Source organism: Kwoniella dendrophila, chromosome 2 (genome assembly GCF_036810415.1).
Source record: "Kwoniella dendrophila CBS 6074 chromosome 2, complete sequence".
Classification (NCBI taxonomy): Eukaryota; Fungi; Basidiomycota; class Tremellomycetes; order Tremellales; family Cryptococcaceae; genus Kwoniella; species Kwoniella dendrophila.
Window position 1 is genome coordinate 1,647,057 of NC_089477.1, and position 27,150 is coordinate 1,674,206.

At 40.4% G+C, this 27,150-nt stretch overlaps 9 protein-coding genes across 9 annotated transcripts; 5 read left to right on the top strand and 4 right to left on the bottom strand.

Annotated features, from left to right (window-relative positions):
• Window positions 1–554: 554 nt before the first annotated feature.
• L201_002024 (uncharacterized protein) lies at window positions 555–3,142 on the top strand (the record flags this gene model as incomplete). The annotated part of the gene is made up of 10 exons (XM_066217804.1): window positions 555–675; window positions 797–1,054; window positions 1,153–1,261; window positions 1,343–1,447; window positions 1,607–1,755; window positions 1,851–1,913; window positions 2,002–2,134; window positions 2,213–2,375; window positions 2,467–2,492; window positions 2,584–3,142. The coding sequence occupies 10 exons, from the start codon at window positions 555–557 to the stop codon at window positions 3,140–3,142; spliced, it is 1,686 nt and encodes a 561-aa protein (XP_066073901.1).
• Window positions 3,143–3,325: 183 nt separating this feature from the next.
• Window positions 3,326–5,619, bottom strand: L201_002025 (uncharacterized protein; the record flags this gene model as incomplete). The annotated part of the gene is made up of 11 exons (XM_066217805.1): window positions 3,326–3,553; window positions 3,617–3,641; window positions 3,710–3,922; window positions 4,003–4,075; window positions 4,135–4,204; window positions 4,257–4,289; window positions 4,367–4,750; window positions 4,843–5,048; window positions 5,138–5,153; window positions 5,222–5,309; window positions 5,396–5,619. 11 exons carry the CDS (start codon window positions 5,617–5,619, stop codon window positions 3,326–3,328), a joined length of 1,560 nt encoding a protein of 519 aa, XP_066073902.1.
• Window positions 5,620–7,263: 1,644 nt separating this feature from the next.
• On the top strand, window positions 7,264–10,353 carry L201_002026 (uncharacterized protein; the record flags this gene model as incomplete). The annotated part of the gene is made up of 10 exons (XM_066217806.1): window positions 7,264–7,467; window positions 7,524–7,610; window positions 7,669–7,773; window positions 7,823–8,928; window positions 8,993–9,314; window positions 9,377–9,472; window positions 9,519–9,677; window positions 9,741–10,004; window positions 10,060–10,184; window positions 10,236–10,353. The coding sequence occupies 10 exons, from the start codon at window positions 7,264–7,266 to the stop codon at window positions 10,351–10,353; spliced, it is 2,586 nt and encodes an 861-aa protein (XP_066073903.1).
• A 368-nt stretch (window positions 10,354–10,721) lies between these two features.
• On the bottom strand, window positions 10,722–12,861 carry L201_002027 (uncharacterized protein; the record flags this gene model as incomplete). Its single annotated transcript, XM_066217807.1, has 10 exons — window positions 10,722–10,800; window positions 10,875–11,117; window positions 11,199–11,343; window positions 11,422–11,666; window positions 11,743–11,870; window positions 11,944–12,103; window positions 12,171–12,371; window positions 12,433–12,461; window positions 12,521–12,621; window positions 12,684–12,861. 10 exons carry the CDS (start codon window positions 12,859–12,861, stop codon window positions 10,722–10,724), a joined length of 1,509 nt encoding a protein of 502 aa, XP_066073904.1.
• A 1,015-nt stretch (window positions 12,862–13,876) lies between these two features.
• Window positions 13,877–15,779, top strand: L201_002028 (uncharacterized protein; the record flags this gene model as incomplete). The annotated part of the gene is made up of 5 exons (XM_066217808.1): window positions 13,877–13,957; window positions 14,006–14,690; window positions 14,747–15,270; window positions 15,335–15,422; window positions 15,478–15,779. 5 exons carry the CDS (start codon window positions 13,877–13,879, stop codon window positions 15,777–15,779), a joined length of 1,680 nt encoding a protein of 559 aa, XP_066073905.1.
• Window positions 15,780–16,139: 360 nt separating this feature from the next.
• L201_002029 (uncharacterized protein) lies at window positions 16,140–21,432 on the top strand (the record flags this gene model as incomplete). The annotated part of the gene is made up of 20 exons (XM_066217809.1): window positions 16,140–16,659; window positions 16,807–16,914; window positions 16,994–17,090; window positions 17,156–17,226; window positions 17,288–17,611; window positions 17,677–17,922; window positions 17,982–18,495; window positions 18,567–18,893; window positions 18,947–19,108; window positions 19,168–19,300; window positions 19,355–19,429; window positions 19,489–19,651; window positions 19,708–19,905; window positions 19,971–20,095; window positions 20,151–20,296; window positions 20,362–20,599; window positions 20,662–20,866; window positions 20,925–21,061; window positions 21,148–21,240; window positions 21,316–21,432. The coding sequence occupies 20 exons, from the start codon at window positions 16,140–16,142 to the stop codon at window positions 21,430–21,432; spliced, it is 3,999 nt and encodes a 1,332-aa protein (XP_066073906.1).
• A 380-nt stretch (window positions 21,433–21,812) lies between these two features.
• Window positions 21,813–23,159, bottom strand: L201_002030 (uncharacterized protein; the record flags this gene model as incomplete). Its single annotated transcript, XM_066217810.1, has 6 exons — window positions 21,813–22,019; window positions 22,129–22,405; window positions 22,519–22,586; window positions 22,675–22,740; window positions 22,816–22,893; window positions 22,959–23,159. The coding sequence occupies 6 exons, from the start codon at window positions 23,157–23,159 to the stop codon at window positions 21,813–21,815; spliced, it is 897 nt and encodes a 298-aa protein (XP_066073907.1).
• Window positions 23,160–24,070: 911 nt separating this feature from the next.
• L201_002031 (uncharacterized protein) lies at window positions 24,071–24,785 on the top strand (the record flags this gene model as incomplete). The annotated part of the gene is made up of 2 exons (XM_066217811.1): window positions 24,071–24,613; window positions 24,699–24,785. The coding sequence occupies 2 exons, from the start codon at window positions 24,071–24,073 to the stop codon at window positions 24,783–24,785; spliced, it is 630 nt and encodes a 209-aa protein (XP_066073908.1).
• Window positions 24,786–25,222: 437 nt separating this feature from the next.
• Window positions 25,223–26,984, bottom strand: L201_002032 (cysteine desulfurase IscS; the record flags this gene model as incomplete). Its single annotated transcript, XM_066217812.1, has 4 exons — window positions 25,223–25,480; window positions 25,589–26,257; window positions 26,335–26,693; window positions 26,771–26,984. The coding sequence occupies 4 exons, from the start codon at window positions 26,982–26,984 to the stop codon at window positions 25,223–25,225; spliced, it is 1,500 nt and encodes a 499-aa protein (XP_066073909.1).
• Between the last annotated feature and the right edge of the window lie 166 nt (window positions 26,985–27,150).

Below are 27,150 nucleotides of genomic sequence, written 5' to 3' on the forward strand. Positions count from 1 at the left end.
TATTATTATATACCGTATGTTTCACTGCGATAAAAGGAAAGAGCTTATCTTAAAGGAAGATAATAGATGATAGAGTATGTACGTACTTCGAAACGGTAAAACTACACTACCTCATCTCCATCTCACAACGTGCCAGCAATGCTTGCCTCCGTACCGAGAGATGGAGATCTTTTGATTGAATTCTCTAACCCTTCATTCGAATAGGTGTATGCTCCCACAAGTGCGGTGAGGCCTTCTCCAAACACCGCAAACGTCTCATATCACCTTGAAAGGTTACCGGCAAAAAGGATGACCTGGACTGAAAGGACCAAAAGACGTCTTCATGTAATGTATTCTGGAATTACCTACTGGAAATTGTATTTAAACTTAGCCATTTGGTGGGAAAAACAAATGTATAGTAAACAAAACATCACCTCCATCACTCCCATTTGTATTCGCCATCTTCATCACTACCATCCCCTTATTTATAGATCGTAAAGTGAAACTCATCCTTTTATAGATCGAAAATGATATCATATATCTCTGAGGTACTAAATAGTGATACCGCAAGCAACATGACCGACAATATCAAGCTTGATGTAATATTTCCTTTAGCTATCCGAATGGCATTAATTGGTTTACTCGGTGCAACCTTTAAGAATTATTTCAATGATTCAATGAGGTCAATCTATGAGGGTAAGTCGAAATAATCGCCTACGCCTCAGCATCCAGTGGTCCTAGCAGTATATAACTACTCATGCCTCCTAGACTGTATAGCATCACCTGAATATCGCTTACATTTGCTTCATTTCAATAGCGATATGGCCGACAGCGTATATAACACAATCTGATCCAGCTTTTAACTGGATAACCACTTATCTTGCGCAATCTGCTGAAGCTCAAAAACAAATGAAATCATTCAGATTGACTACTTCAGATCTGAGACATTCTAAAAAAGAAGAGTTTAACAGGTTAAGAACATCAAGCAATAAATCCAAAACAGACTCGATCGGTATAGCTAGGAACGACGCGACGTTTGTTGGTGAAGCTATCGGTCAAATGTCGCTTCTCAATGGTAGGTCCTCAAATGCGCTCTGCGACGGCGAGTTGGCGAACACAGATAACCATGAGACAATACTGATACTGTTCATACTGTGATCCTGATTGATCTAGACCATTACGTCCGCATCAAGCATAAAGGCACCTATCTTTGGGTGGAAAGAAGTTCTAAAGGTCTTGCTAATAGATGGGCCGTTAGAATTGAAGATCATTATAGAATTGTGTGAGTGACACGACCTCGCGATAGTACAGGCTGAGATCATCGTTACGAGTCTTGTGATTAACCCCTCCAAATTTTTCTCAGTGCTTGTTGGTTCCAGGCTGCTCATGGTATCAAACAATTTATCACTGATGCTCATGAGTTATACCATAAGAAGTCAGATGATGAGTTAATAATCTTCAATCTTTCGTGAGTATACTGAACGCCCCATCGCCACCTAACGGTTTTTCAATACATATTTCTTTTCCGTAACGATACAGAACGCAGCGTTCGAGCGCAGTAGCCTCCTACTTGTCTATACTATACGCTGATCATGAATGGACCGGTTAATCTTTCCTCATTCAATAGACCAGCTACAGGGAACTGGATTGATCCAATTCACAGACCCTCAAGATTATGGTCATCTGTAATCTTACCTATAACCTCAAAAGAGCCACTGTTACAAGATGTCAAGAATTTTCTATCTGAAAAGGAGAAGCGATGGTACAATACTAGGGGTGAGTACACGAACTGAGTGGAAGTCCGAGGTTTTATTACAGAAGAATAAAGGGTATTTGGCCTAACGTTGACCCTAATCACACATACAAAACAGGCATTCCACATAGAAGGGGATATTTGCTTCATGGTAAACCTGGGTCTGGTAAAACTACTTTGGGTATGTTTTTTTGTCACAGCCGCCGCTGGTTTCCGGATATTGCCAGTTCAACATAATGCTAACAAGACTGTATCGACAAATCACTTAGCCACTGCTGTTGCTTCCCAGCTCGGTCTGGATATATACATTGTTAACCCTGCTGCAAGAGGTATGGATGATGCTAAGTTGAATAAGGCTTTCAGAAATTGTCCGGCTGGCAATATGATTTTACTTGAAGATCTGTGAGTAAAATAATTCTTGCGGATAGTAAATTCATAAAATAAACTAACTTCTCATACACTTGCTGTATCTGATCGCAGTGATTGTGTTATGCCACACCGAAATCAAACTGATAACGACGATGATGATTTCATCGACACACCTGCTAAAAAGGATACCAATGAATCTGGGAAGAATGCATTGAGTAAATCTACTGTCACTTTATCAGGTTTACTCAACGCTATTGACGGTGTATCTAGTCAAGTGAGTCTTTCCTCACTAGATCTATCACCTTTCATCAGTTATGTGAGAATGTGGTGAGACTGATAAAAAGTTTCTTGATTGTGTATAACAGGAAGATTGTATACTTTTTGCGACAACGTGAGTGTGCATAATATTTCAGGAAAGAGAATTTTGAGAAGTGCAATTTGCTGATATTCGTTGGTCTTTGTGACAATTGACATTCACACAGTAATCATCCAGAAAGATTAGATCCAGCTTTATCAAGAGCTGGCAGATTTGATGTTCAAATAGCATTTGAAGACGCCACATTTGATCAAGCTAAATTGTTATACAAACATTTTTATCCTTCATCTGACTTTGGTAAGGAAGTTGATGAGGATGCTGAACTCTCTTCCACGGTTGATGTCGAATTTTCTGAGACTACGGAATTGATTGGTGAGAAGTTGCAGGAACAAGGAACAAGAAAATCCACTAACAGAATGGCTTCTGAAGAACAACTTGACGGTTTAGCTGAACAATTCGCTCAAGGTATCTTCAATGCTACTAATGGTAGCAAAGTCGAAGCAGATGTGAAATCTGAATCTGAACCCGAGTTGGATATCGATCTAGGTATCTCAATGGCAGCTTTACAAAATTATTTATTGACCCACAAGGATAATCCTCATTCAGCAGCCACTAAAGCTTCAGATTGGTCGACGTCATTGAGGATCGAAATGGAACAAAAGGAAAGAAAGAGATTACTTAGAAAAGCGGAAAGATCAAAAGTCAGAGTACCAGAAACAGACTGAACCTCTGTGTCAAGCTGATTTACAGTAGAACAGATCGAGGTTATATCGTATGCTATATTGATGTCTTGATTCGATAATGAATACATACTATATTATATGGCTAAATTTCCAGAACAGTGCATTACCGGCTATCTTATGATCCTATCCATTCCATGTTCCTTGGCAGACAAATACATCGTCCGCTTAAGCGGCAAGAGGTGGATTACTCTGACTATCCCTTCTTTTCTCATTTGGCGTTTCCACTTCATTCTCACCTTTCTCCTCTTTTGGCGATATTGATGGCTTTTCAGGATGTCGTTTTTGTAATTTAGATTTAGTGTGTTGACGACTTGATCTAGTGACTAAGAACCACAAGAAAATGTCTGCAACCATGAACGCTACAGTGAAGGGTTGCAATATCCACACACCATGCTAAAAGGTAATTAAGATTCAGAACATCAGCCAATCGCTTCAATTACTGGCTCAATGACATACCTTTTCCGATATAGCGCCAACCATGCTACGAGATATTGGTTGTTTATCAGTTCCCGGTTTCTGGAACGGTCTTTTTGGTCAATTAAGACTTACAAAGGCATGATAGCACTTCCAGCTTGACCTATACTTGCTGTCCACCCAATTGTACCACCTTGTAGTTCTCCAGGCAAGATCTCAACCACAACATTCATTACTATAGGGTACATAGGACCTAGGAATATACCAATAATCGAAAAACAAATTGCGTTACCAATTATGCTATGTGTGAACCAAATGACGATTGATAGTACTAGCACAAAACCGGAGCTACGTATGTCCAGTTAGCGCTCTTGATTCTGTCAACGGTAGAATTGCGTTAGGCTCAATATTGATATTGATTTACTCACTATACATATGTGGAATAATAGTTTCCGAATCTTTTAGTGACCGGTATCAAGACAACTCTTCCAATAGTCAGACCTGAAATCAAGCCAGGGCAATAGTCAGTGTAATTCGAGGTAGTAGCGTGGAAGCCTTACCCCCAAAATAACCTGAAGATACATAACCCGCATTATCGTTCCCACCTCGTTCGTCTATAAGGAAAGATGTCTATTGGAATGTCAGTATAATCATGTATTTTTAGTCGATATATCCAACTTACAGCCCAACCTCCAATTGTGACTTCTATACCGACCTATCAAGACCGTCACAATCATATTATCAGCTCTTTATGTCAATTTGAGACACTCTGCTTTAGGGTGAGTAACTCACATAAATCAGCATGAAGAAAGCCATATAATGTACGACAGGAGTCGTCAAGATCTGTTTCAATTTACCACCACTTGCACCACCTTCATGATTGGGATCGACCTCTCTTGACGTCCCATCCTCATCGAGTCTTGTCTCTACCTGTCTTCTACCAACAATCTGATCATCAGTCCTCAATTTGAAAACAGCAATCAATGCAAGAACAGTAGTTAACGCTAGACCTAAGGATACAGCGAAATACAAATATACCCTTGAAGGAACACGTTGAACGAAAGCCGTTGATACAAAAGGGGAGACTGTCGCACCAAATCCGTACATGGCGTGCATGAGGAACATCTTGGTAGAACTGTTCTCCAACCTTGTTACAAGGGAATTTACTTGAGCGTCCTATATGAGGTAGCACCCAGTCAGCTTTCATACAAGGATATCATCGGATCTTGAATCTCCACATTCGTAACATGATCAGCACTGCCACTCACCTGCAGACCCAGCCCAAAGCCGTTAAACACATATGCGATGACGAACAAGGGGAACGGACAACCCCAACTGATCAATATGTATGCTAAAGCTTGCATTGAAGCACCAAGAGGAGCTGCTATACCAAATCCAAAAGCATCTGAGATGAAGACATTCGTTATACCTGATGTCATAAACCCTACAAAGTTTGCCAACCATATTGTGGAGACTGTATACGACGGTGGGTGCGATACAATGGTCAATACGGAATTTTTGTAAACAAGTGAAGCCAAGTATGAATAAGGATATGATACTCACTGACAAGATAATTTACCTGAACAGGATTAATGATCATCAGCTCTGGCTCAAGCATCTTTACGAGAAATAAACAGAATCACTGACATTATAATAAGTTTGCAAAGAAGGTAGTAAAGGTCCTTGACTTGCATCATTCCAACCTGCCAGAAACATGACCAAGAATAGAACCGCTCTATGATGGAGTTGATCAGTGTGTAACACATCGCTAATAGCAAGAGGTACATAGTTTCTGCAAAGGAAGCTGGATTGACCACTCACAACATCCATGCTGCTAAACTCTTTGAAGGTAGGATCTTTTCTTTCCTCAAAAACTTGAAAACGTAATGACTTTTATATTGAATCTCCTCCCCACCAGATACATGATTCTCCTCTTCTTCTCTTTCTCTAAAGATCATTTCTGCTCCGGCAGCTACGGTTGGTTCAATGGGTTCGTGCGGCACATAATCCTGTATACCATGGTCGGAATGTGGTACCGTAGTCATTTCAGCGAGGATATAAGTTACAACGAAAGTTATGATCGATTTTTGCGCGGGATGTTCCTTCTTGTAAACCTGTTTTGGTGTATTGTTGATGTGTATTCAAACCTTTTGGGGTTAGATACGGGATAACCTGGAGCAAGCACTGTTCTTTGTGATCTTTATAATGGGCACTCGCTGATGGTTTGAATTTCTCGACTGAATATAAGACCTTGTTTCAATTTTGCAACTTGCCTGATCTGATGATCTGATGATCTGTTGAATATCCTGATTACAAAGCTAGTACGTGATACGACGATGAGTTAGAGAGACAACTGAAATGTCAAACCGGAGAACCATATCCACATGCTCGCCGACAGTTGACTACTAAATCATCGAGGAGCAAAAGGGAGAGAAATTTGCTCAAGCTAAAAGACATGGGCCAGAAAACGAGAATAGCAAACTATGAGGTGCCAAGATCCCAGAACCGAGGATTTTCCGGACACCGCACTGTAGAACAAAATATGGTCCTCCGGCTGATTATTGAACAGTTTTGGCATTATTAGCCGAAAGATTTACCAGTTCATCAGTTTAACCCTTCCTTAGCTTTCTCGATGGGAACCTGTTTTAAGATTATGGGATGGGTGAACAACTGAGTACCACTTGCTTAATCTATCTCATGATCAACTTGTGCTCTAACTCAAACACTTCACTTTTGTTTGAATATAGACAGTTCGATACGGTGTACCATCGGACTGGTACACTAAACCAGACTCAAAAAGTCCATCACCCAAACAACAAACCGTGCTTACCAATCCCAATAAAATGTCATGACGGAGGAAATTTGAAAACGCTAGTTTGATGATCTACCTAGACATACACCTTGACTATCCGCTCCATTCAATGATGCCCAGCTCAGCTATTAATCTGCCCCCACATGGCTTCAGCATGTATCTACTTAAAGTACAAAAGGGAAAATGATGTCCGATGGATTTTTGGCATAGATATAGAAAGGGGTGCACGGACTTTTGGATCAATTATCACAGATCAAATAAGTTACGTTCACCCTCCTTTGCATTCCTTCCCTTCCTATAGTGTGATGTTTGATCAACATCAAGAATCCATCACCATCAAATGTACACAATCATGTACTAAACTTAGCGCACTTACCATATTGGGGGAAAACCGAGTGTAACCTTACTTTGTTAGGCTGAACGATTTTAGAGACGGCATTTAGGATGCCTTTTCTTCCTTACATATAACTTTCATATTTGTTGAATGTCAGATCTTACCTATATCACATGCTGATGAAAACACAGTAGATGACTGTATTAGATTATCGGTTGACGTCACCCTCATGCGCTCTGGTCAGCTAGAGTACTGACCTACATTCACCTTCGACACTTTCAAAAGCAGCCGTTTCCTTATCTTATCTTTGCTTCTCTTCGATATTTCCTCCACAGCACATATCATTGAAAACATCAGATATTTCAAGGTAAATCGCTAGAAATGCCTAAGCGTCCTTAATACCTTGCCGGACCCTCATCAATCCCTTCTCACGGCACTATCCATATACCAGATCTCATAGACGTCCTTCTTCAACCTCTGAAACCGACCACAAAATACCTCGAATGGGACGGTGAATCATTTCCTGTATCCCATGAAATGATCATGAAAAACTGGGATATACCTCAAGTCTCTTCAAGGAGTAACAGGAACCACTTACTCCCTCAAAATCCCTTCAACGTACAAGATTGGCAATATGAAATTGAGTCTCTCGATCCTGCCCAGAACAACGGTTATGATCAAGAGGAAATTGATGATATCCACCATAGAATGGCAGAAAGGAGAAAGCATTGCGGACAGCTGGATATAGTAAGTTACCTCATAGTTCGATATCTGTGATACATCCTGACACCGTGGATATATAGGTTCCACCTACCATATCATCTTCATCGGTCTCGAGTGTTGGGGCGGGGACGGAACCAGAATCCAGCTCAGAAGCGCGAAAAACACAAGTAAGTCGCGCAGTACTGGAAATAGCAGTCATTTCCTATCTAATGCTTCTCTTGAAAGAGCTCGCTATCAGAACAAAATACCATTGTGTCAACGGCTGAAATATCGATCAAGAATACGCTGCTCACGCCAAGTACAAGAGCTCGCATCATCACTACCAAAGAGGTAAGCGAAAAGAAAGATCCACGATCATGTTGCTGATGCTGTATTCTAGCCCACAGCTTCTAAAGACCTTCTCGATAATTTATCGATTCACAAACAAGATAACAACCTGACAGCTTTCCTTTCTTCAACTTCTGCTGTTTCCGAAACAACTGCCGAAAAAGCGCTGACAGAAATGAGAACATTCATTTCTGAGCCTTACAACGCTCCACCTGACAAGACTATCAAGAATACAAGTGCTAAAAACACTCAAACCTCAAATAACTCCAGCAGATATCACGATATACCTTTACTGCCGCCGATCAACATCGAATTGTCTCGAACAGTAGAAAATCGTGTTGGAATGACTGTTTCGGCTAGATTGTCAACTCCTACTTCGCCTGAACTACAGACGCCTGCATCTGTGACAGCACACGAAACTCATCTCATTCACCTCTCGGCTAACCATCTTGTTGAAGATGGCGAAGATGTATATCTCAGAGATATCAAAAGGAACCACGATATTCGGAAGGAGCACTACTCTATTGAATGCTCCTACTCATCGCCTCCTACCACTCCTGTCCTTAAAACCCAGAACACCGCTCGGGATTTCGAATTCCCTATCTCCTCGTCGCTCTCCGATTCCTCAGATTCTACAGCATCTTCTCCTATAAATATAACATTTCCCTTTCATACTCCAAGATCGCTTTCCCCTATCCATCATCGATCGCCACCCCCTAATACAGTCAATCTTGATCACCTTGATCCAGCTCTCAACACGCACGAAAGGTCTCCCAATCCAACCTCAAATGAGCAGCTCAACTCAGGCCATCAGCCTTGCGTCCATGAAAGAGATACGAGGTATGATCGACAAGAACAATATCATATACCTAAGGTGATCCCTTCCCCACCAATTTCGATTTTCAGCAATAACAATCCTGCAGCTGAACCAAATGCGGATGCGGAAGCAACACCATTACAGCAAAATGAGAAGTCCAAAGATGACAAGAGGAAGGTACTTGATTTTGTCACTCGAGAACATTCCAATAGTTCAAATTCTGCAAATCCTATAAAATCTGATGAAGATCATGCGGTTGCTGGAGTTGCCCAAGAAATGGTTGAATTGGAAGAGCTTTATGCCGAAGCAGAGGAGGGAAAAGAAGCAGATGGAGAATATGAGTAAGCCCTTCTCATGTTTATTAATCGTCATAGCCCACTCATCATGATTTAAACTTTGCTCTAGGTCTTCTGGAAATAAATCATCCCCGCGGCGACCATCTAACAAGAACTCAAGTCGCTTGTCCAAAAACTCCGTTCTTGATCCTGAAGTAGCTAAAACTGGATCAAATAACAAGGGATCAGAAACACCTGTTTCAAGCCCTGTTAAGCAAAAACGAACTTATATACGAAAACCCAAAACTAGCTGTCCTGCTGATAAAACAGCCGGTATCCCTTCGAAAAGTCAACTCAACAGTTCAGCCGCGGACGAAGATAAATCAGCTAAAGGGCGTAGAGGAAGGCCATCTGGGAAGCAGTCAGCTGTGATAGGTCCAACGAAAATCTCGGTAAGTGTCAATGATCGCCTCATGATAGTAGGGATAGTGACATCTACTTACGAATCATTCAGCAAACGAACGAACTGGGGACAATATTCACACTACTACCTGCGACCTGCTCGCCTAAGGATGTGTGTGGTCCACCTGTCCAGGTCTTTGATAACAGAGTAAGTATATCGCAGATGTTTATGACCGATGCTCATCAACAGTCAGCCAACAAAGACAGTCGTCAATCGTCGATCCAAAACTCACAACCCTGAAACGCGGAGGGGTATGAAGACATCAAAACCTGAAGTGGTATATGTTGATTGTGTATCTGAAACAGAAACCGAAGAAGAGCCAAAGGCAAGCAGAGGGGGCACATCTTCGATAGTGAGTTTGTCCGCGTACTACAATCAAGCTGGGAGAGTCGCATATGCTAATATCCGGCTGAAGCTCACGAGCTCGGTAACAACGTCTATGTCGAAATCAGCAACTTATGTTCCACAACCTGCTTTACGTCAAGCTGCAAAGAAAGCTAACAAAGCTTTCAAGCAACAGGGTAAAGAGGAAGTAGTTCTCTCAACACCCACTAAACGAAAACGCTCTGTAACTCAAGCTCCTTCTGTCAAAACGTCAGAATCTCTCGTTTCAGAAATTGCAGAGGGACCAAACAAAAGAGGCAAGGCGATAAGACATGGGCTCTGGCTGCCGGAAGAAGTGAGTAACAAGTGATTACAAAATGCCACAATGTGCTGATGACCTTTTCATACAGGATGCAATTCTTCTAAATTTCTGGGATGGAAAAAACCCCTTAGTTACTCAAACTGTTTTAGATGCGCACTCAGCTTTACATGCTTCGGGTTACATAAACAGAACGGAAGGAGCTGTAAAATTCCGGTAAGCCGATCCAGTAAACAGTTCGTTGGCAAAGCTGAATAATGAGCGTAGTTTACGAAATATAAATAGGCAAGGTAAAAACAATAACTCGAATGACCCTAAACCTGTGCCGGTCATTGATGTTACTGATGAGATGGAAATAGATGGTACCACCATATCAACCGACTAGAATCTGCATGATCATACCTGGAAATGAAAAAAAATTGTAAAAAGATTGATTTTCATGTTGTAATTTCCCCATTGTAATATCATCTTCGAAGCTCAATTCAGTTCATATTATCGTGGCATTTTGCGCGATCCTACCCACACAGTGTCAATCTGATTCACGTGGCCATAACTGTATATAGCCTGATCACCACATATCATATGTACACCATGCATTCCATGTGAATATTGCAACCTCAGCATCGTCAACAGTACGACCAGGTAGAATGAGGTGATGTCATGAAAGCTCATCTGTCATTATGCATGCTATATGATATCTTTTTTATTCTGAAGTCTTGTTCCTCTAAATCAGTTTGACCACCCGTATACTATTCATGGTTTAAGATCTTCTTTTTCGTTTGGTGGTGTAGAAGATACAATTTCATTGTGGGAACCCATATCTGAAGTATCCCTAATGATTGTACAAAGAAACAGGATTTAATCAGCTAGAATCCTCGTTCATTTGAGGGGTTTAGTTTTACTCACCAACCGTTTTCTTCGAGGTATTTTCTAAATTCTAAATCTTCATCTTCCAATTGATCTCTTCTATCTGGTATAGTAGTCATAACAATCACAGCGCATAACAAACAAGTTGCTGAACCAATACAAAACATAGCTTGGTGACCTTTGATTTGAGTTGGGAATCTTGCAATGATTAATGGATAAACTTGAGTTCCAACTGCTGCTCCCGCTTTTCCAATAGCTGCTGCTAACCCAACAAATTGACCTCTGAACACATGGAATCGAAATAATTGATATCAGTGAGATAGATGAATAGCATATGGTTGAACAATAAATGTATTAACATACCTAACGGGAGTAGGGAAAGATTCCGATGAAACTAGGAAATTATTGTTCCCTGGACCGACTGATAAGAAAGATTGGAACAATCCAAAAAGGACAACGAATGCTGCAAATGCACCTGTACCACCAGTTCTTAAAGGTTCCATAGCACCTATGTAATGTGATTGATTATACCACTTCGTCAATATCATAATCCCCTCAAGATTCGATTGTTAATAATTTAGCTTACCGCCAATAGCAAAACCAAAGATAGCAACCATAACCATACCGAAAGCGTATGTTTGTCTAGGACCAAGTCTATCAATTAATAAACTACCAAGAATGCATCCTGGAAGAGCGAAGAAATTGATTAACGCTCCCCACCCATTTGATTGAAGTAATGTAGCTTTTGAATTGAAACCTGCTGCAAGAGTTGGCGCAAGTAAGTTGAATGGGTAAATGACAGTATCATATAGGAACCAAGCGAATGAACACCTAAAAGAAAGATCGTAAGTTCAGCTTGAATTGTACAATATGGCACGTAGTAAGCTATTATTTACTCAAAACTTACCCGAAAAGAGGTTTCCAATATCTCTTTAAAGCCAATTTATACGGGAATGCTTTTCTGGCAATACCATGTTTTTGATATAATGTGGAATCTACCATTCTCATTCGGAAAATAAAAATTGTTAAGGGCAGCTAGTACAAGGAGTATAGAACTTTAGCACATAATCTGTTGAACATGTAAATTCAGATACCACCGGTCACTTACAACAATACCAATACCGAAACAGATTCTCCAAACTCCTTCATGAGGTTTACCTCCATATGCAGCTAAGACTATCAAAAACACAATAGCTGATCCAACGAAACCTGAAATAATAGCTGTATTGGTAGCGCTAACAACGAAGAAACCACGTTTCTTTCGAAGACTAGAAGTTTTGTAAGATGGTTAGCGTTGAAGAGATATGGAACTTAGGACACGTATAATAGACTTACCCAGCTGTTTCATTGGCCGCTTCAACTGCTGAAGTAGTACATACAGCATATTCACCTCCTGCACCTAGACCAGCTACACCTCTAGCAATAACAATCATCCATAACATGCCTTCAGGGGTTTTACCATGAGCAGCTGTAGCTAAAGTTACACCGAGTACAAGGAAGAATGTACATCCAACTATACCCCATCTTCGACCAAGACTATAGATCAAATCCAGTCAGCTCATGACCTACGTATTGTGGATGTGGGGGAACTACTTACCGATCTGCACATAACCCGAAAAGAAGCATCTATGGTGTAAAACTCAAGTCAATAAAGCTCTACTTGATTCGATAGTCTGTTTACTCACACCAAAAATATCACCAATCAAGATTGAATTACTAAGTCTAGCTTTCATGGTTGTAGTCAAAGCATGAGGGTAGAGTTTGGCCATAACAGTATTGGTGTAACCTATCGTAATTTTATTCTCAGCTGCAGTTTCAAATTACTTAAGTGAATCATGAGCGACTTACCAGCAATTTGAATATTATAACCATCAGAGAACAGAGCTACACCAGAAATCAATACTGAAAGTGTTTGATTCCATGTTCGTTTTGTTGTACCAGATTCTAATTCGGCAAGAGGGGCAACAAAGTGTTGCTCTTGTGCTCTATCCTCAATAGGAGTTTCAATATCCTTGGGTGCGGACATTTTGACTTTTTCTAATCTTTTCTTGTTTTCGAGTTATTGAACGTAAGACCGAAATTCTCTGAACTTCCATCTTGCATCTTTTTATACATTTTTGAAATTTGGGAGGATAATTTTTTTTTCTCTTTGAAGATCAAGAGATATCGTAAGGTTAATCCCAAAATTCTGGTAACCGTGCTTGAGTATTTTCTTCTTTGGCCCATTAAGCTTGCTGAGGCGATGTCAGTAGCAGAACAAGGTTGTTTTAAGCTAAATTGAGGTTTTTACGTGGAAATGAAAAAGGTACGACCAATAGTCGATTTCTCGGGTGAGGGGTTGAGGTCGTATCATTCCTTTTCATATTCGTCCGGTAACACGTTCGTGAAGGGCGATACTGTAGTCGACAGCAAGTAGGCTCTCTGTGATCGCACTTCGGTACAAAGGGAGTGAATAATATTCCAACAATGCTTACATTTTTATCGTTAATTCGTCGAGAGTGAGAATTACAACAAGAACATTAGTTTGTCTTGCACGTTCGCCGTACTCAAGTTGAGGGACGCGTTGAGCGATCGAAGCCAACATATCTATTTATCCTATTTATCCGAACAAGAACTAAGCCCGAACCGCATTTCGGATGGCAACGTCTAAAAGAGTACAGTATGACTGAAACGTCGATTGACTTACACACGTTCATGCTCGAAAACCTTCAAATTTAGCTCGATAACGCCTCTCTCAGCGTTCTCATCAGCAGGATGTGTTCCTTTGTGGATGATCCCCTCGGTTTCTCGAAGTCATCGAATTTATCTCTCCGACCTCCACGGATATCCCGAGAAGTATACACTGCGCCGCTTTATCTCGAATACTCCACGATGGCATGGCAAGAAAAAAGTTGAAAAGAGTTGATGTGTGTTTGTATTGAATATGGATTCTCGAGTCACACGACAGATAACATCGTCGAATACATCTCATCACTGATCCTGTAAACTGAACACTGGAAAAGCATAGCATTTATTGACACTATAGGAAGGGAAGAGCAGCAATGTTTGGGAGATCATTGCGACTAGCCTGTATAGCATCGAGCTTGATTACCAAATGGAACGCATATGTGTTCTTAAGACTTGTAAGTAAATTCTTTACTGCTTGATCATACAAGCTAAAGAACACACAGCTTCCATCAGGACCGAAATACCTTTCAACTATTTATACTGCCGCTATCATCTACATTATCTCATTCTTATTGAATCGAACAGCAGCTTTCCCAAAACGTTCACCCAAAAGCAAAATTGTGGATGCCTTTATAAGTCTCATTGGAGGATCATATAGCTCTCGATACCCTCTCTTCTCTTGGCTAGGAGCTTTCATTACTTTACTTGCACCATTATGCTGTTTAGATTTCGTTTATCGAACCCATCTATTATTGCCGGAATCAGATCTTCATTTTAGTCGAGTTGGATGGGTTACCAATGGTACAGCCAATCTCTTAATACGAAAACCCGATTTGAAAGACTTGGTGTTATCCTATGGTCCCGTTTCAGATGAAAGAACAACAATACAGCTTCCTCCAGCAAGTTTCGACTCGGATTATACCATTCCGATTCAGCTAGAGAACCTTCTTCCAGATACTGTATATCATTACCAGCTGAATGGAAATATTACTGGAAGCTTCACCACTCGGCGTAATCATAATGCTTTGGATAAATTTACTATTCTCAGTAGTAGTTGCTTAGAACCAGGATGGCCATATAATCCACTCGACCATCCTTTAGCAGTTAAGGGATTCACGCATTTAGACACTATAGTCAAGAAGATGGACAAAAAGCCAGAAGCAATGTTATTTTTGGGTGATTTCATCTGTATGTGCTAATTTAACGTGACGAGTCAATTACATTGTAGCTTACTATGGTTCCAGACTCCGATCTGCCTGCTCCCGCATCCGATTATACGACCTCATATTACCGTGAACTTTATCGTCAAGTGTATGCTAGTCCTTCTTGGACACCTTTATTGAGAAGTATACCTTGGATCCACATGTTTGATGATCATGAGATCATTAATGATTTCTCTCCTGATTCATCATTGGAATCAACCAGAATGTTTGAAAATGCTATGGAACCTTATATATCGTATCAAGGCTCAGTTAATCCACCACCACTTAATCCATCTCAACCAACTTATTTCAGCCATGAAATGGGTAAAGTGTCGTTCTTTATCCTAGATAATCGATCGTACAGATCCACACCAGCCAAACGTCCTGGAAGTAATTCTACAGCAGGATATGGGGAAAGATCAATGTTGGGTCAACAGCAATTGAAAGCTGTGAAAGACTGGATAGAATTACAGGGCAGAAAGGAAGGTAGATTGCTGGTACTGGTTTCTGGGGTACCTGTCACGAGAAATTGGTCAGAAGGGAGGGATGAACTGGACTCTTGGGCTGTAAGTGTTGATCTTAATATTATGGATGGGTCAAGCCAACTGATGCCATCTGTGATCGTCTTAGGGATATTTGGATGAGCGAGAGATTATACTTGGAGAATTATGGTCCATAGGTGGAGCAGTGATAATCTCAGGGGATCGACATGAACATGGTAAGTCAAGTAGTAGAGCATGCATTGATTGTATGCTTACCATCCCATTGAACAGCTACTACACTTCTACCTCCTCCTAAAGATTCAGCATACCCATACAGCTCAGCTGTCATCGAATTTTCTACTTCTCCCTTGTCATTCTTTCATCTACCATGGACAAGAGAATACGTTGCACATCCTCCGACTGATTTACCTATACATCATCAATGGAAGGGTGATAGTAGATTTGGTGTATTTGATTTTGATACATCAGGTGAACAGCCACAAGTACATTTCGAATTAATTGTGGATGGAGAGAAAGAATGGGAATATGATTGGGTTAAAGGTAAAAGTGTAGATATACCAGCCATCATATAGATTACTCTGCATGTCTTACCCCTATGATGCATGAATATAATAGCGTCATTTTTAACCGTATGCTCTAGTTACGTAACCTTCCGTCCTGTCCCCACGTGATCTGTCATTTATACGCGGTTGCTTGCTTGCATTATTGCGTAGAATGAAAGAAGTTGAAATTGAAGCTTAAGGTAACATCCCAAAAGGCTGAATTCTTGTTACACTTTAACGTTCCGACATATACTACAACCTGACAGCCTCGATAAGTGGTGAAAGCTTATACCATTTGCTCGCTACCTCCTATCCGCAAGAGCTGGCTGTATCTACTCGATAGCTTTGACCCTACACAGTCGTCTATCATAAGTGGATGACAGGAACAAAATGTTGACTTCCTTACCCTCATTTTCACGTCTGAATCAAATGGCTTCATCTGATCCACCTCCTCAATATCAGCAACAGCAAACACCAGGATATCAAGGACAACAGCCGTTATATCCACAATTACCTGGTATACCCAATCAGTCTCTACAACAACAAGGACAAGGACAATATGGATATTCAGTTCAGCCATATTCCTCTTATCCTGCACCTGTTCCATCTGGACCATCATACGGAAACAAAGCTGCTCAAGTAACAAACCCAATAGGCCCTTATAATCCTCAGTCAAGCTCATTATATACTCAACAACAACAAGAAGGTGGACAATATAGATACCCACAACCTACACAAGGTATGCAATCGTCTTCAACTCAATTATCACCACAACAGTTAGAATCTATATCAAAAGACGAAGATCCAATTTATGGTCCTTTGTCAAGAGCAAGAAATAAAATTGATAGATCTATAATTAGTGATAATGAGATCAGTCCAGATCTAGCTGATGGTCTAAATGTTTCTTTACGTGAGTGAATGCGTCTGCACATGTTTACCGATAATTGCTCGCCAAAGTTCAGTCAAAACCAGTAGGAACATGAGGACGACGTACCTATGGAAAGGATTTTCGATTGAGGTCGCAGGAATAGAGCTAATAGCTTACATGCTATTGCAGAATCAAGCGAACCATATGTACATCCACCAAGCACCGCATCAGCTTTCAAACCTGCAAAAGTCACTAAAAGAACCCCTTTACCGGATGCATTACACCAAGAGCTGAACTGTAAGTAAGAGTTATGCTATCTTATATCAGAGGAAGCGCTTCGATTATGCTATATAATCTAACTTGACATTTCGTATAGATAAACACCTTACTGCTAAAATGGGTTTATTTGAGGATATCGAAAGAGCTTGGTTTACAGTGGATAATAAATTGTTTTTATGGGATTACAGCGATGGGTGAGTGGCAGGACTTGTCCAATCCACAAGATATCAATGTTGAACCAATATTTTGCAATTTTTAGCCGTGACTTTAGTAGATATGATGAGCAGAATGATACCATTCAAGCTGTTGGCTTAGTCAGAGCTCGAAAAGGTAAGCCTAAGACTTTGGCCGTGGTGTAGCTTATACTGACCTTCCGATCTATCTTATGCAGACGTATTTGTTGACGAAATCACCTATGTCCTGGTCATATGTACTTCTACTAAAACAACCCTACTTGGTTTATCCAAATCGCCCAATTCACGTGAAATCAATTTATACGCTACCAACCTTTCAGTCGAAACCCCAACCGCAATGATAGATATAAAAGGTACATTAGCCGGAAGAATATTCATGCTAGGTGCCAACAAGGATTTATATGAATTAGACTATTCTTCAGATAGTTCATGGTTCTTTGGTAGTTCAACAAAGGTTGGTCTACATAACAGAAGTAGTGGTAGTCTGGCAAATTGGACTCCTGGTTTCTTGGCTTCGAAGAGTGAGTATCGAACACAGTAATATGCTATCCGCTAGAGACTAGCTGACTAATTTCTATTGACCTAGCCAAAGAAGGTGTAGAAACTTTTGCCGTGGACGCTCAACAGGGTCGATTGTATACTTTACACACCAACGGTGAATTGGAGATGTTAGATGTTTCCGGTATCAATTATCAAAGTAGAGCAAGGTACACCAAATTGATCCACGATCTGAACAGAAATCAACAAGGCGGGAATGTTAGTATAGTATCTTTGTCTGTCATTGGCGGTCACGAAAGTAAAAGAGCTTGTCTGATCGCTATAGCTTCAAATGGTAAGTAGTACCTGGATTGCCCTTTCGACCGTGTGGTATACTGAGACCTCTCTGTTCAGGCTGTCGAGTCTACTTCGGTATCTCAAATGGATTCTGGCCTTTAATTTTCCGTAACCCTATACCTTCTCAAGCGAATCTTCCTGTGTCATCACAATCATTCTATTCATCCGGAACATACTTTTCTGTACAACATGATAATTCAGCTCCTATGCCTCAAACTCAACTAAGTATTGCTGTACCTTATTGTGGAAGGCAATCAGCTTTACGTGAAAATGCAGAATCATACGAAGGTCCTGCATTGCAAGAATGGACTACAACGGAAATTATTCCTAGTCAAGTATGGACTATAGTTGAACTTCCTTCTACAAATCCTGCCTTTTCAGCACCAAGTTTAACAACATCAAATGGTACCGTACTTTCAGCTTTACCTAGACAAGCGACTACCCAAGCTAGAGAATTCTTAGTTCTTGCTACCAGTGGCTTATTCTGGGTTAGTCAACCTAGACCAATCGATATGTTACAAGATGATCTAGATTTGGAGAAGGACGCTGCAATAAATGCTATGCAATTACAGTGAGTAGAGATTTCAATACTGTTTTGCTATATGTTGTGTGCTTGAGATTGACAAGAACGGAATTCTGCAGATTCGGTAAATCGCAGTTAGCAGCGATGTCTCTACAATTAGGCGCTACAACCGACTTAAAACAATTTGATTTGGCTTCTGCTATTTCAACGATTCTTTTATCGTCTGGTGAACCAATCATAAAAGATGGCACCGGAGGTAAAAATATCACTTATTCAGGAAGACATGATGGTTTAGCCTTGGTTATAGCAAGATACTTGAGACCAATTTGGAATGTGAAAGTAACCATACCGTCCGGTATACCTGGAAGACAGATGTTAGCCGTAGGTGAAAGTACGTTGTTAGCTGTTCAAGGTAGATTAGAGAAGCTGAGGAGGTATCTAGACGAGTAAGCTGAACAATCTCGATTTCATGTTATTTCAACTAATGATCGAATAATAGACACCCTTTCCAACGATATCAAGCTGAAGGTGATGCTAAGGTAGCATGGGATCAAGAAGATTTATCCATACATGGCTTGGAAGTGTTACTAAAACAAGCTGTTGAAGCTATTTCATTTGTCTTATTATTGTCAGACTACAAGATTTCAGATGTTATTCTTAGGTAAGCATCACGCCCATACAGTACACATCTTTTCAGCTCACGCTTCACTCATGATACAGAACCGATCCTCAAACTCAGCAAACCCTTGCCAACCTTACTTTCCAAGGTCTTCTAACTAGTCTTGATGGTAAAGATGTAGCTAAGAGATTAGTTACTGCGTTGATCGAGCAACAAATAGGTCAAGAGCTAGGTGTAAGTGGTATCGAAGCGTGATGACTAGCAACAGCTGATGCGTTTCTTTGGCAGATCGATACTCTCAGTGAAATCTTGCAGCAAAGATGTGGTACTTTCTGTCAGCCGGGCGATGTGGTTATGTACAAGGTCAGTCAGCTACTATTTCCAAATCTAATCAGAAGTCGATAGTTGACGTCTATGTTTAGGCCGAGGAATCGATGCGTCGAGCAGAGGGAGCAAGAGACTTTGGAGAGAGAAGTGATTCTTTGGCAGAATCTTTGAGATTGTTCACCAGGGCAGCTGGATCGATACCTGTCGGGAGGCTACAAGATGTCGCAAAACGGTACCGAAATATGCAATACACAGTCGGTAAGCCCAGATCGTTCAGCATGCAGAATAAACAGTCAAGCTAACATCTCGAGTAGGTGCTATCGAGCTTCCCCTTAAGACCGCTGTGGAGCTTGATCCGAGTGATAAAGCTGTAGACTACGTGCGAGATGGTGAACATCCCAATGATCCTCGAAAAGGACTATTTGAAGTTAGAAAACAATGTTACGAGATGGTCATTGAGGCTTTAGGCATGTTCGATGAATTATTAGACAAAGCTACCGCTCAGGGTAACCGTGCGTCATTATCATTCAGCTGTATGTCTTCCGGAATTGTCAAGCTGACCTTTGTTCAACCTTAGCTGCAAGTGCGACACAAAAACGAGATGAGGCTTATGCGCTTGCTATCGCCTCTGATGATGAATTGTTCCACTTCTACCTGTATGATTGGCACGTTGAGCGTGGTTTACAAGAACAGTTATTGGAGGTGAGCTGCGTGTCGTATGACGACAATAAGCGACACAGCTGACGAATTCGAGTAGTTTGATACTCCTTACATCGAGCAATACTTGAAACTCACCATCAACAATGTCGAAGATCGACGTGATCTTTTATGGAAATTCTACGCTAGAAGAGAAGACTATCTACCTGCTGCAGAAGCATTATCAAGTCTTGCTACACGACCAAGGTGAGCTTCCTTTTGATCGCAGGCGTATAGCAACCTTGATTGAGGCTGACCATCTCGTTTGACAGTCCAATGGTATTACATGACAGATTATACTATTTGGCACAAGCTTTAACTTCAGCCAAATCTGCAGCTTCAATAGGTTCGGAAGATGTCGAGTTCACTTCAAGATTACAAGAACAGATTGACGTAGCACAAGTTCAATCTGAGGTTGCAAGAGGAGTAGAAACTCATCCCGATATGAGCGCAGATGAGAAAAATGGTGTTTTGTCCAAGCTCAATACCGATTTATTGCAGCTTGATGAGGTGAGTAGATATATCTTGCTGCAGTGCAATTACTCGTCTGAGCTTGTATTTCATGTCTTTAGCTATACCAAAACTTCGCAAGACCACTACGATTGTATGAACCAATCCTACTGATACTCAAAACAGCCGATACAAGAATAGACGATGTTTGCGAAGCTGTATGGAGACAATTGATCGGTAGTTACAGATTATCCGGTAACGTTGCTATGTCAGATAACATCATCAGTCTATGTAAACGCTACTTCCCTTCCGAAGCTGCTCCTCTCGGTAAGTTGTCGCAATTCTTCTTTCTATCGATGTGACCGTGTGCTAATATACATTTTAGACATAATGGTACCGGTTGTATATGCTGAAGCCCAAGGATGTCAAGGTGGACGAGCAGGTTGGGCTTCATCGGCTCTGTTAGACGGTGGTGTACCATTGAGAGATTTATGGGAAGCTGCTGTTGGCCTGTACGAGAATGTGAGTCACACTTTCGGGACTCTTCTAGCTCTTATATATCTATTTGACGATTGTTTCGATATTGATGATCTAATTAACTCCACTAGTCTGATGATGACGAAAGAGATTATTACGCTGAAGAGGTATCAGTACTTACGTCCAAATGGATAGGGAAAAAAGACGAAATTCCAGCTGCTGAGGTGAGTGAAATCGTAACTATGTTGAGTATTATCAGCCTTACTTGATCGTCAGCTGATGGATATTTACTGGATCAGGTGGAAAGGTTCGCTTCAGCCTACTTACTAAGAACAAATGGGACGCAAATGGATCAAGCTAAAAGGGAAACTAGAGATAGATTGACAGCTGCCAAACAAGCTGCTGTGCGATATTAGTGGAATGATCATAATAGATAACAGAAGCGAATGAAGGAACTGAAGAGAAAGTATACATGTATCCATTGATGAATTGAACCGGCTAGAATAGATTATATAATCAACAAGAATGCATGATTTGTTACATCTTGACACAAAGTAGAGTTGCCCTTTCTAATGGCGAAATCGTATTATACAACACGAATGCTATATGAAGTTCGCCAAGTACTATATGAGGTAATTAAAGATAGTTGTCTGAACCTACTTTCATTCGTCTAACTAATTGCGTCGTCCCTATCAACATCTTCATTTGATTCTCGTTTTAATGATATCCCGACATTTGGTCGTTACCCTTCGTGAATTTTTACGTTGTTCTAAACGTAATTCTTTTCAATCATCTTTTATTGGGATCCATACCACCAGCCTACACCACTCAAGACTACACCGCAGATGAAATTAACACCTGAGTTTGATAGGAGATTGAGTCCATAACCTATCTTTTCAACATCTTCATCTTTGATTGATTTTTTCGAATGATCGGTTAATATTTGTTTTGTCGTTCTTGAATAGTATGTAGGTTGAAAGTATGCACCTAAAATTGAATCGAGCTATTTTTGGCAATATTTAAAGATCAGTACTCCCAAAATACCGATAGATAGATAGATAGACTAATTTGAATCAAGAAGGGGTAGATGCGAAGAGTGAATAGACACAAACCAAACTTCCAGCTAAACCTAATCCAGCTCCCATTCCAATCAACTCAATTATCCAACCATACTCGTTTCTCGATACAGGATTTTCGATCAACAGATCAATTACCATAATTAAACCGATCAAAGAACCACCTAACACAGAAGTTGTTAGACCCAATAAGGATATAGCACCATTTGTACCTTTTGGTACAGGTTTTAGTGTTGGTAGATAGATTGGTTGTTTACTGGATAATATACCTAATTCTGATGCTAGTGTATCTGCTAATATTGTTGCATTCAACCTGAATTAAGACCGAAATAACGAAGAAATCGTATATATCAGCTTTAGCTTTATAGCGCGATTGAGCAGAGCTCAGAAGGGGTTACACGAAAGAGATTATGACTGATCACTTACCCCAAAGAAGTATAGAGTAGTGGTCGAGCTAAAGGATGCAAAGCAAGTATGATAGATGATTTATCCAGCTGCGCGGTCGAAGTGAGTTATTGTTAGACACAACATAGGGATATACTGCCAGACAATGGTTGAATACTAATAACTTAAGTCACTCACCTGAGAAGCAGGTCCAAATCTATATAATAATGCAGCTATGAGACCAGGAAGTGAAGAGGAGAGAACCTTACAATGTAGACACAAGCGTCAATAAGATTTCCTCATTAGTGGGTCGGTATTTATCTTTATGGTATGACCTACCTGTACCCAGTTTCTGTTACCACTTGGTTTCAGTGGATCTGGTCCATCTTCCAATTTGGCTTTCACATCTACTTTGACCTATATTTGATGATCAGTACGAAAAAATTCAGACTGATTTTATGATGGTTCTGCCAGAAATTCACCTTTGTAGCTCTACTTCCGATTAGATACATTCCAATCATAGTCACACCAAATAAGCTTATTGGATTTGCCAAGTGACCATATCCCACTAGCCAGGCTGTTATAGCACCGTCTAATGATAATGAACCTTTTCTATATCCGTGTAAACCTAATGTTGTAGCTACAATAGCTGCCGATGGGTATAAAGGTGGTAAGGATGACATGATTGATAATACCGTTAGCAAGACTGGCCAGTCTGTGAAACACTGTAATACAGACGCAAAGATTGAATCAAATCAATTCTTGTCCTGATAAGCTTTACTCAACGTAAGTACTGAGTCATGATAGACGTTGACAATCAGCAAGAACAGAAGGCAAGTCCCATCATCCGAGTAGGTAACTTACTCATATCGATACCGGATAACCGGCATTGTAACGGGGACCCCACTGTTTACACCGATCCTCAAAATATACAGTTCTAACACACTGCTTCCGTGCTATGAGCTCTGTATAAGATGTAAAGCTACTCGTAGAACGACTGCATCAATTTGCTTACCATGCCTGCTTTGACATACTGCACATCTTTACCATTGAACACCTCAGGCAAAGGCGAGCTGTTAACATTCTAGTCATAATATAACAGTGATGACCGTTGTGGTACGAAAGAGCACCCCCATAATAAGCTTAATTCTACATCCTCGCGCTACACCGTAGGTGGTGATAGCTGGGTCCTTTTACACCAAGCTCCATAAAAGAGGTCTGAAACATAATGACTGACGCAGTCATTTATACTAGCTCTTTTCACGTAGCCTTATTGTCTTTTGCACTAGAAAGGATACCATGTTGCCATATTCCTGGTATTGCGCAAATGAAAGGTGCAAGCACCTCGCTCGTCACATCCTCTGACTACTCGTTCGTCAGCCGGGAAAATAGCGTACCATACAGTGTAGACTATGAATCGCACTTAGACACATATTGAGCATTCGTCCTGTCTTTCTTATTAACTTTTCTCTTCACATTGTACACATTAATTTCCACTCTGACCCTGCACATCATCAAGGTTGTCAATTTCGATATCAATAACTAGCGTCAAGGGATTCAAGTAACCGTAAAAAGTCGGAATATTTCAAATACCATGACTTCTTGGGATAGAATCACAGAGAGTATTCATAGTCTTGGCGATACTTTAAACTCACTCAATCCTTTCGCCGAATCCTACGGCAATGATTCGGATACTTCTGATCCCTCTTCAGGGACAAAGAATGATACAGCTCAATCCGGACAAACCTTCGGAAGTTCATGGCAAGCGGATATGAGAAGACAACGTGAAGAAGCGCGAAAAACAGCTGAACAACGATGGCAAGCTAGTAAGACAAAATCAAGGTCTGTTTCCTCAATAAATCAAGCAGCACAAGGTCGAGTCCAACATGAGCCAGAGCGAAGGCGATCTTCAATTGAAGAAGAACGCTCTAGGGCTCAACGGGATTCTGAACCTACTCAAACTCGACAGATTCACGGTGAATATTCCAGCAATCAGTATTCGGATAATCAATCTAATGGTGATCACAATTCCTTTTCCAATCGAGGAGGCAATACCATCACTATAGGTGACAAATACTTTGTAAATGGTCAACAAGTCGCACCGTTCCCAGTTACAATCTCTACTTCGTCCAACTCTGTGAGTGACTCTGCTATCTCAGATCAGATTGAAGACTTAACAAACCAGGCCAGCGAGCTGATCCCCATCTGATCGTTACAAACAGTATGGACCCATATACGTTGGTACCAGAAATGGGAGCTTCCAGCAAGACCGACAACGTTATAATTCAGGCGATTCAAACTCCAGTTGAGCCTCACAGCAAACCTTGCGTTCATCTGCGATACAATACTTTCGAGCACAGAACAGTACGAGTCAGTCATTTCGTGCCCGTATGCTATTTAGCCCGATGCATCATTGTCGCGTGTCCTCGTTATGAATTTCCTGTCCATCGTTCCCATCACATGCTGTCTAACCGTACTGGAGCGAATTGTGGAGTTATGATTCTTGACCAATTGCATGGAAACAGTTTACCACTGTAAACATTTATATCATATAAATACACTTCAAAAGGACTGATAAACCGGAATCTAACGTCAAACCCATCAACATATTCTCACTATCCCTGCTATCCCAACGTGCTTTACAACGTCTAACGATCAAAACTTATCATTGTATCACTTAATGTCTGTCAAGAATAAGTATATCAGATTACAATCTCTGGCACGCGAGCAATGACGAATACTGTACTCACTGAGACCACTCAATCTTACTAATATCGATACCTTCTTGTACCATTTCCCATAATGGTGACATTTCTCTTAATCTATTTACTACACTAACGATTCTAGCAATTACTAAATCGATTTCAGCTTCAGTTGTAAATCTTCCAATACCGAAACGTAATGATGAATGTGCCATATCTTCAGCTGCACCTAAAGCTCTAAGTACATATGATGGTTCAAGAGATGCTGAAGTACATGCTGAACCTGATGAGAGGGCGATATCCTGAAGAGGCATATTTGTTTAGTATTAATTCGACTTGTACTGAATATGCTCAAAATGTGAAGCGGGTACGATGAAAAAAGGGGTCTTATGTAAGATCAAAGTACTCACCTTCAAGGCCATTAAAAGAGATTCACCTTCGACATAGGCGAAAGATAAATTAACACAACCTGGATAACCTTTGGGATCACCATTTCTAACTATATGATCAATTTTAGAAGTTATACCATTAATTAATCTTTCGGATAATTCTGAAATTCTTTTATGATCGTTTTTCATTTCCTGTGAAGCTAATCTACAAGCTTCACCTAAACCAACGACTAAAGGTGGAGGTACAGTACCTGATCTTAAACCTCTTTCTTGACCACCACCGTGAATTAAAGGTTCTAATCTAACTCTTGGTCTTCTTCTAACGTATGCTGCACCGATACCTTTTGGTCCATATATTTTATGTCCACTTATAGACATGGCATCAATTCCCATTTTTTCAACATCAATTTCGATTTTTCCTACAGCTTGTGCTGCATCAGTATGGAATAATGCTTTTTGACATTTATTTTCTTTTGCAAATTCTTTTAATACATCTGATATTTCTTTTAATGGTTGAATAACTCCAATTTCGTTATTTACTGCCATGATTGACACAACCGATGTATCTGGTCTTAAAGCTGATTTCAAATCGTTTAATGAGATTAATCCATTTGGTAACACAGGTAAATATGTGACTTCGAATCCTTGAGTGGACAACCATCTACAAGAATCAAGTACACATTTGTGTTCCTACGAGATATAGGTATTGTAATTAGCTTTTCTTTCTTTTCAGCTCTCGATATGACGCTAATGAAATACGAACTTACAGTTTGTGTAGTGATGATATGCTTTCTTTTACCTTGATGGAATTTGGCTATACCTTTGATTAACATGTTATTTGATTCAGTTGCACCTGAAGTGAAAACTATATCTTTTTCTTGTGCACCAATTAAGTTTGCTACATGTTGTCTTGCTTCATCTACAGCAGCTTCAGCTTCCCAACCATATGCATGAGTTCTTGAATGTGGATTACCATATTGTTCAGTAAATAAAGGTAACATTTTATCTAAAACTCTTGGATCCATTGGTGTAGTCGCTTGCATATCTAAATAAATTGGTCTACCAGCTGATTTTGCATTTCCACCTGTTTTGGTAGATACTGGATTTAATTTGAATCCAAACATTTCTACAATATTTAAACATATATTAGCTTAAGGACGATCTTTTCGCCACAGAATATCCCGACATGAAAGATGAACACACCTTTACCACCTTCAGCTTCATTTGCCACTATATCGCCAGCATCCATTTCTCCTGGATCTTCTCTTACATGTTCACTACTGACATTTGATACTGTTGCCCTTACTGGATCGGTAGGTGTTACAAGTGTTCTTCTTGATATTCGAGTCGCTATTCTTGAGGATGAAGCGACAGATCGGATTCTTGAAGCATTTAACAATGGTCGTATAGGGTTCATCTTGGATGTCTGACCTTTTGGTGATTACGCTGTGGACTGGCTATCTACTAGAGCAGGACGACAGATAAAAGATCAAGATAGATACAATCTGACTAGAATGTGTGAATCTTGCCTCTTGTTCAAAAAAGTAGGTAATTTAATATTTATCGATCACTAATCATTAAAT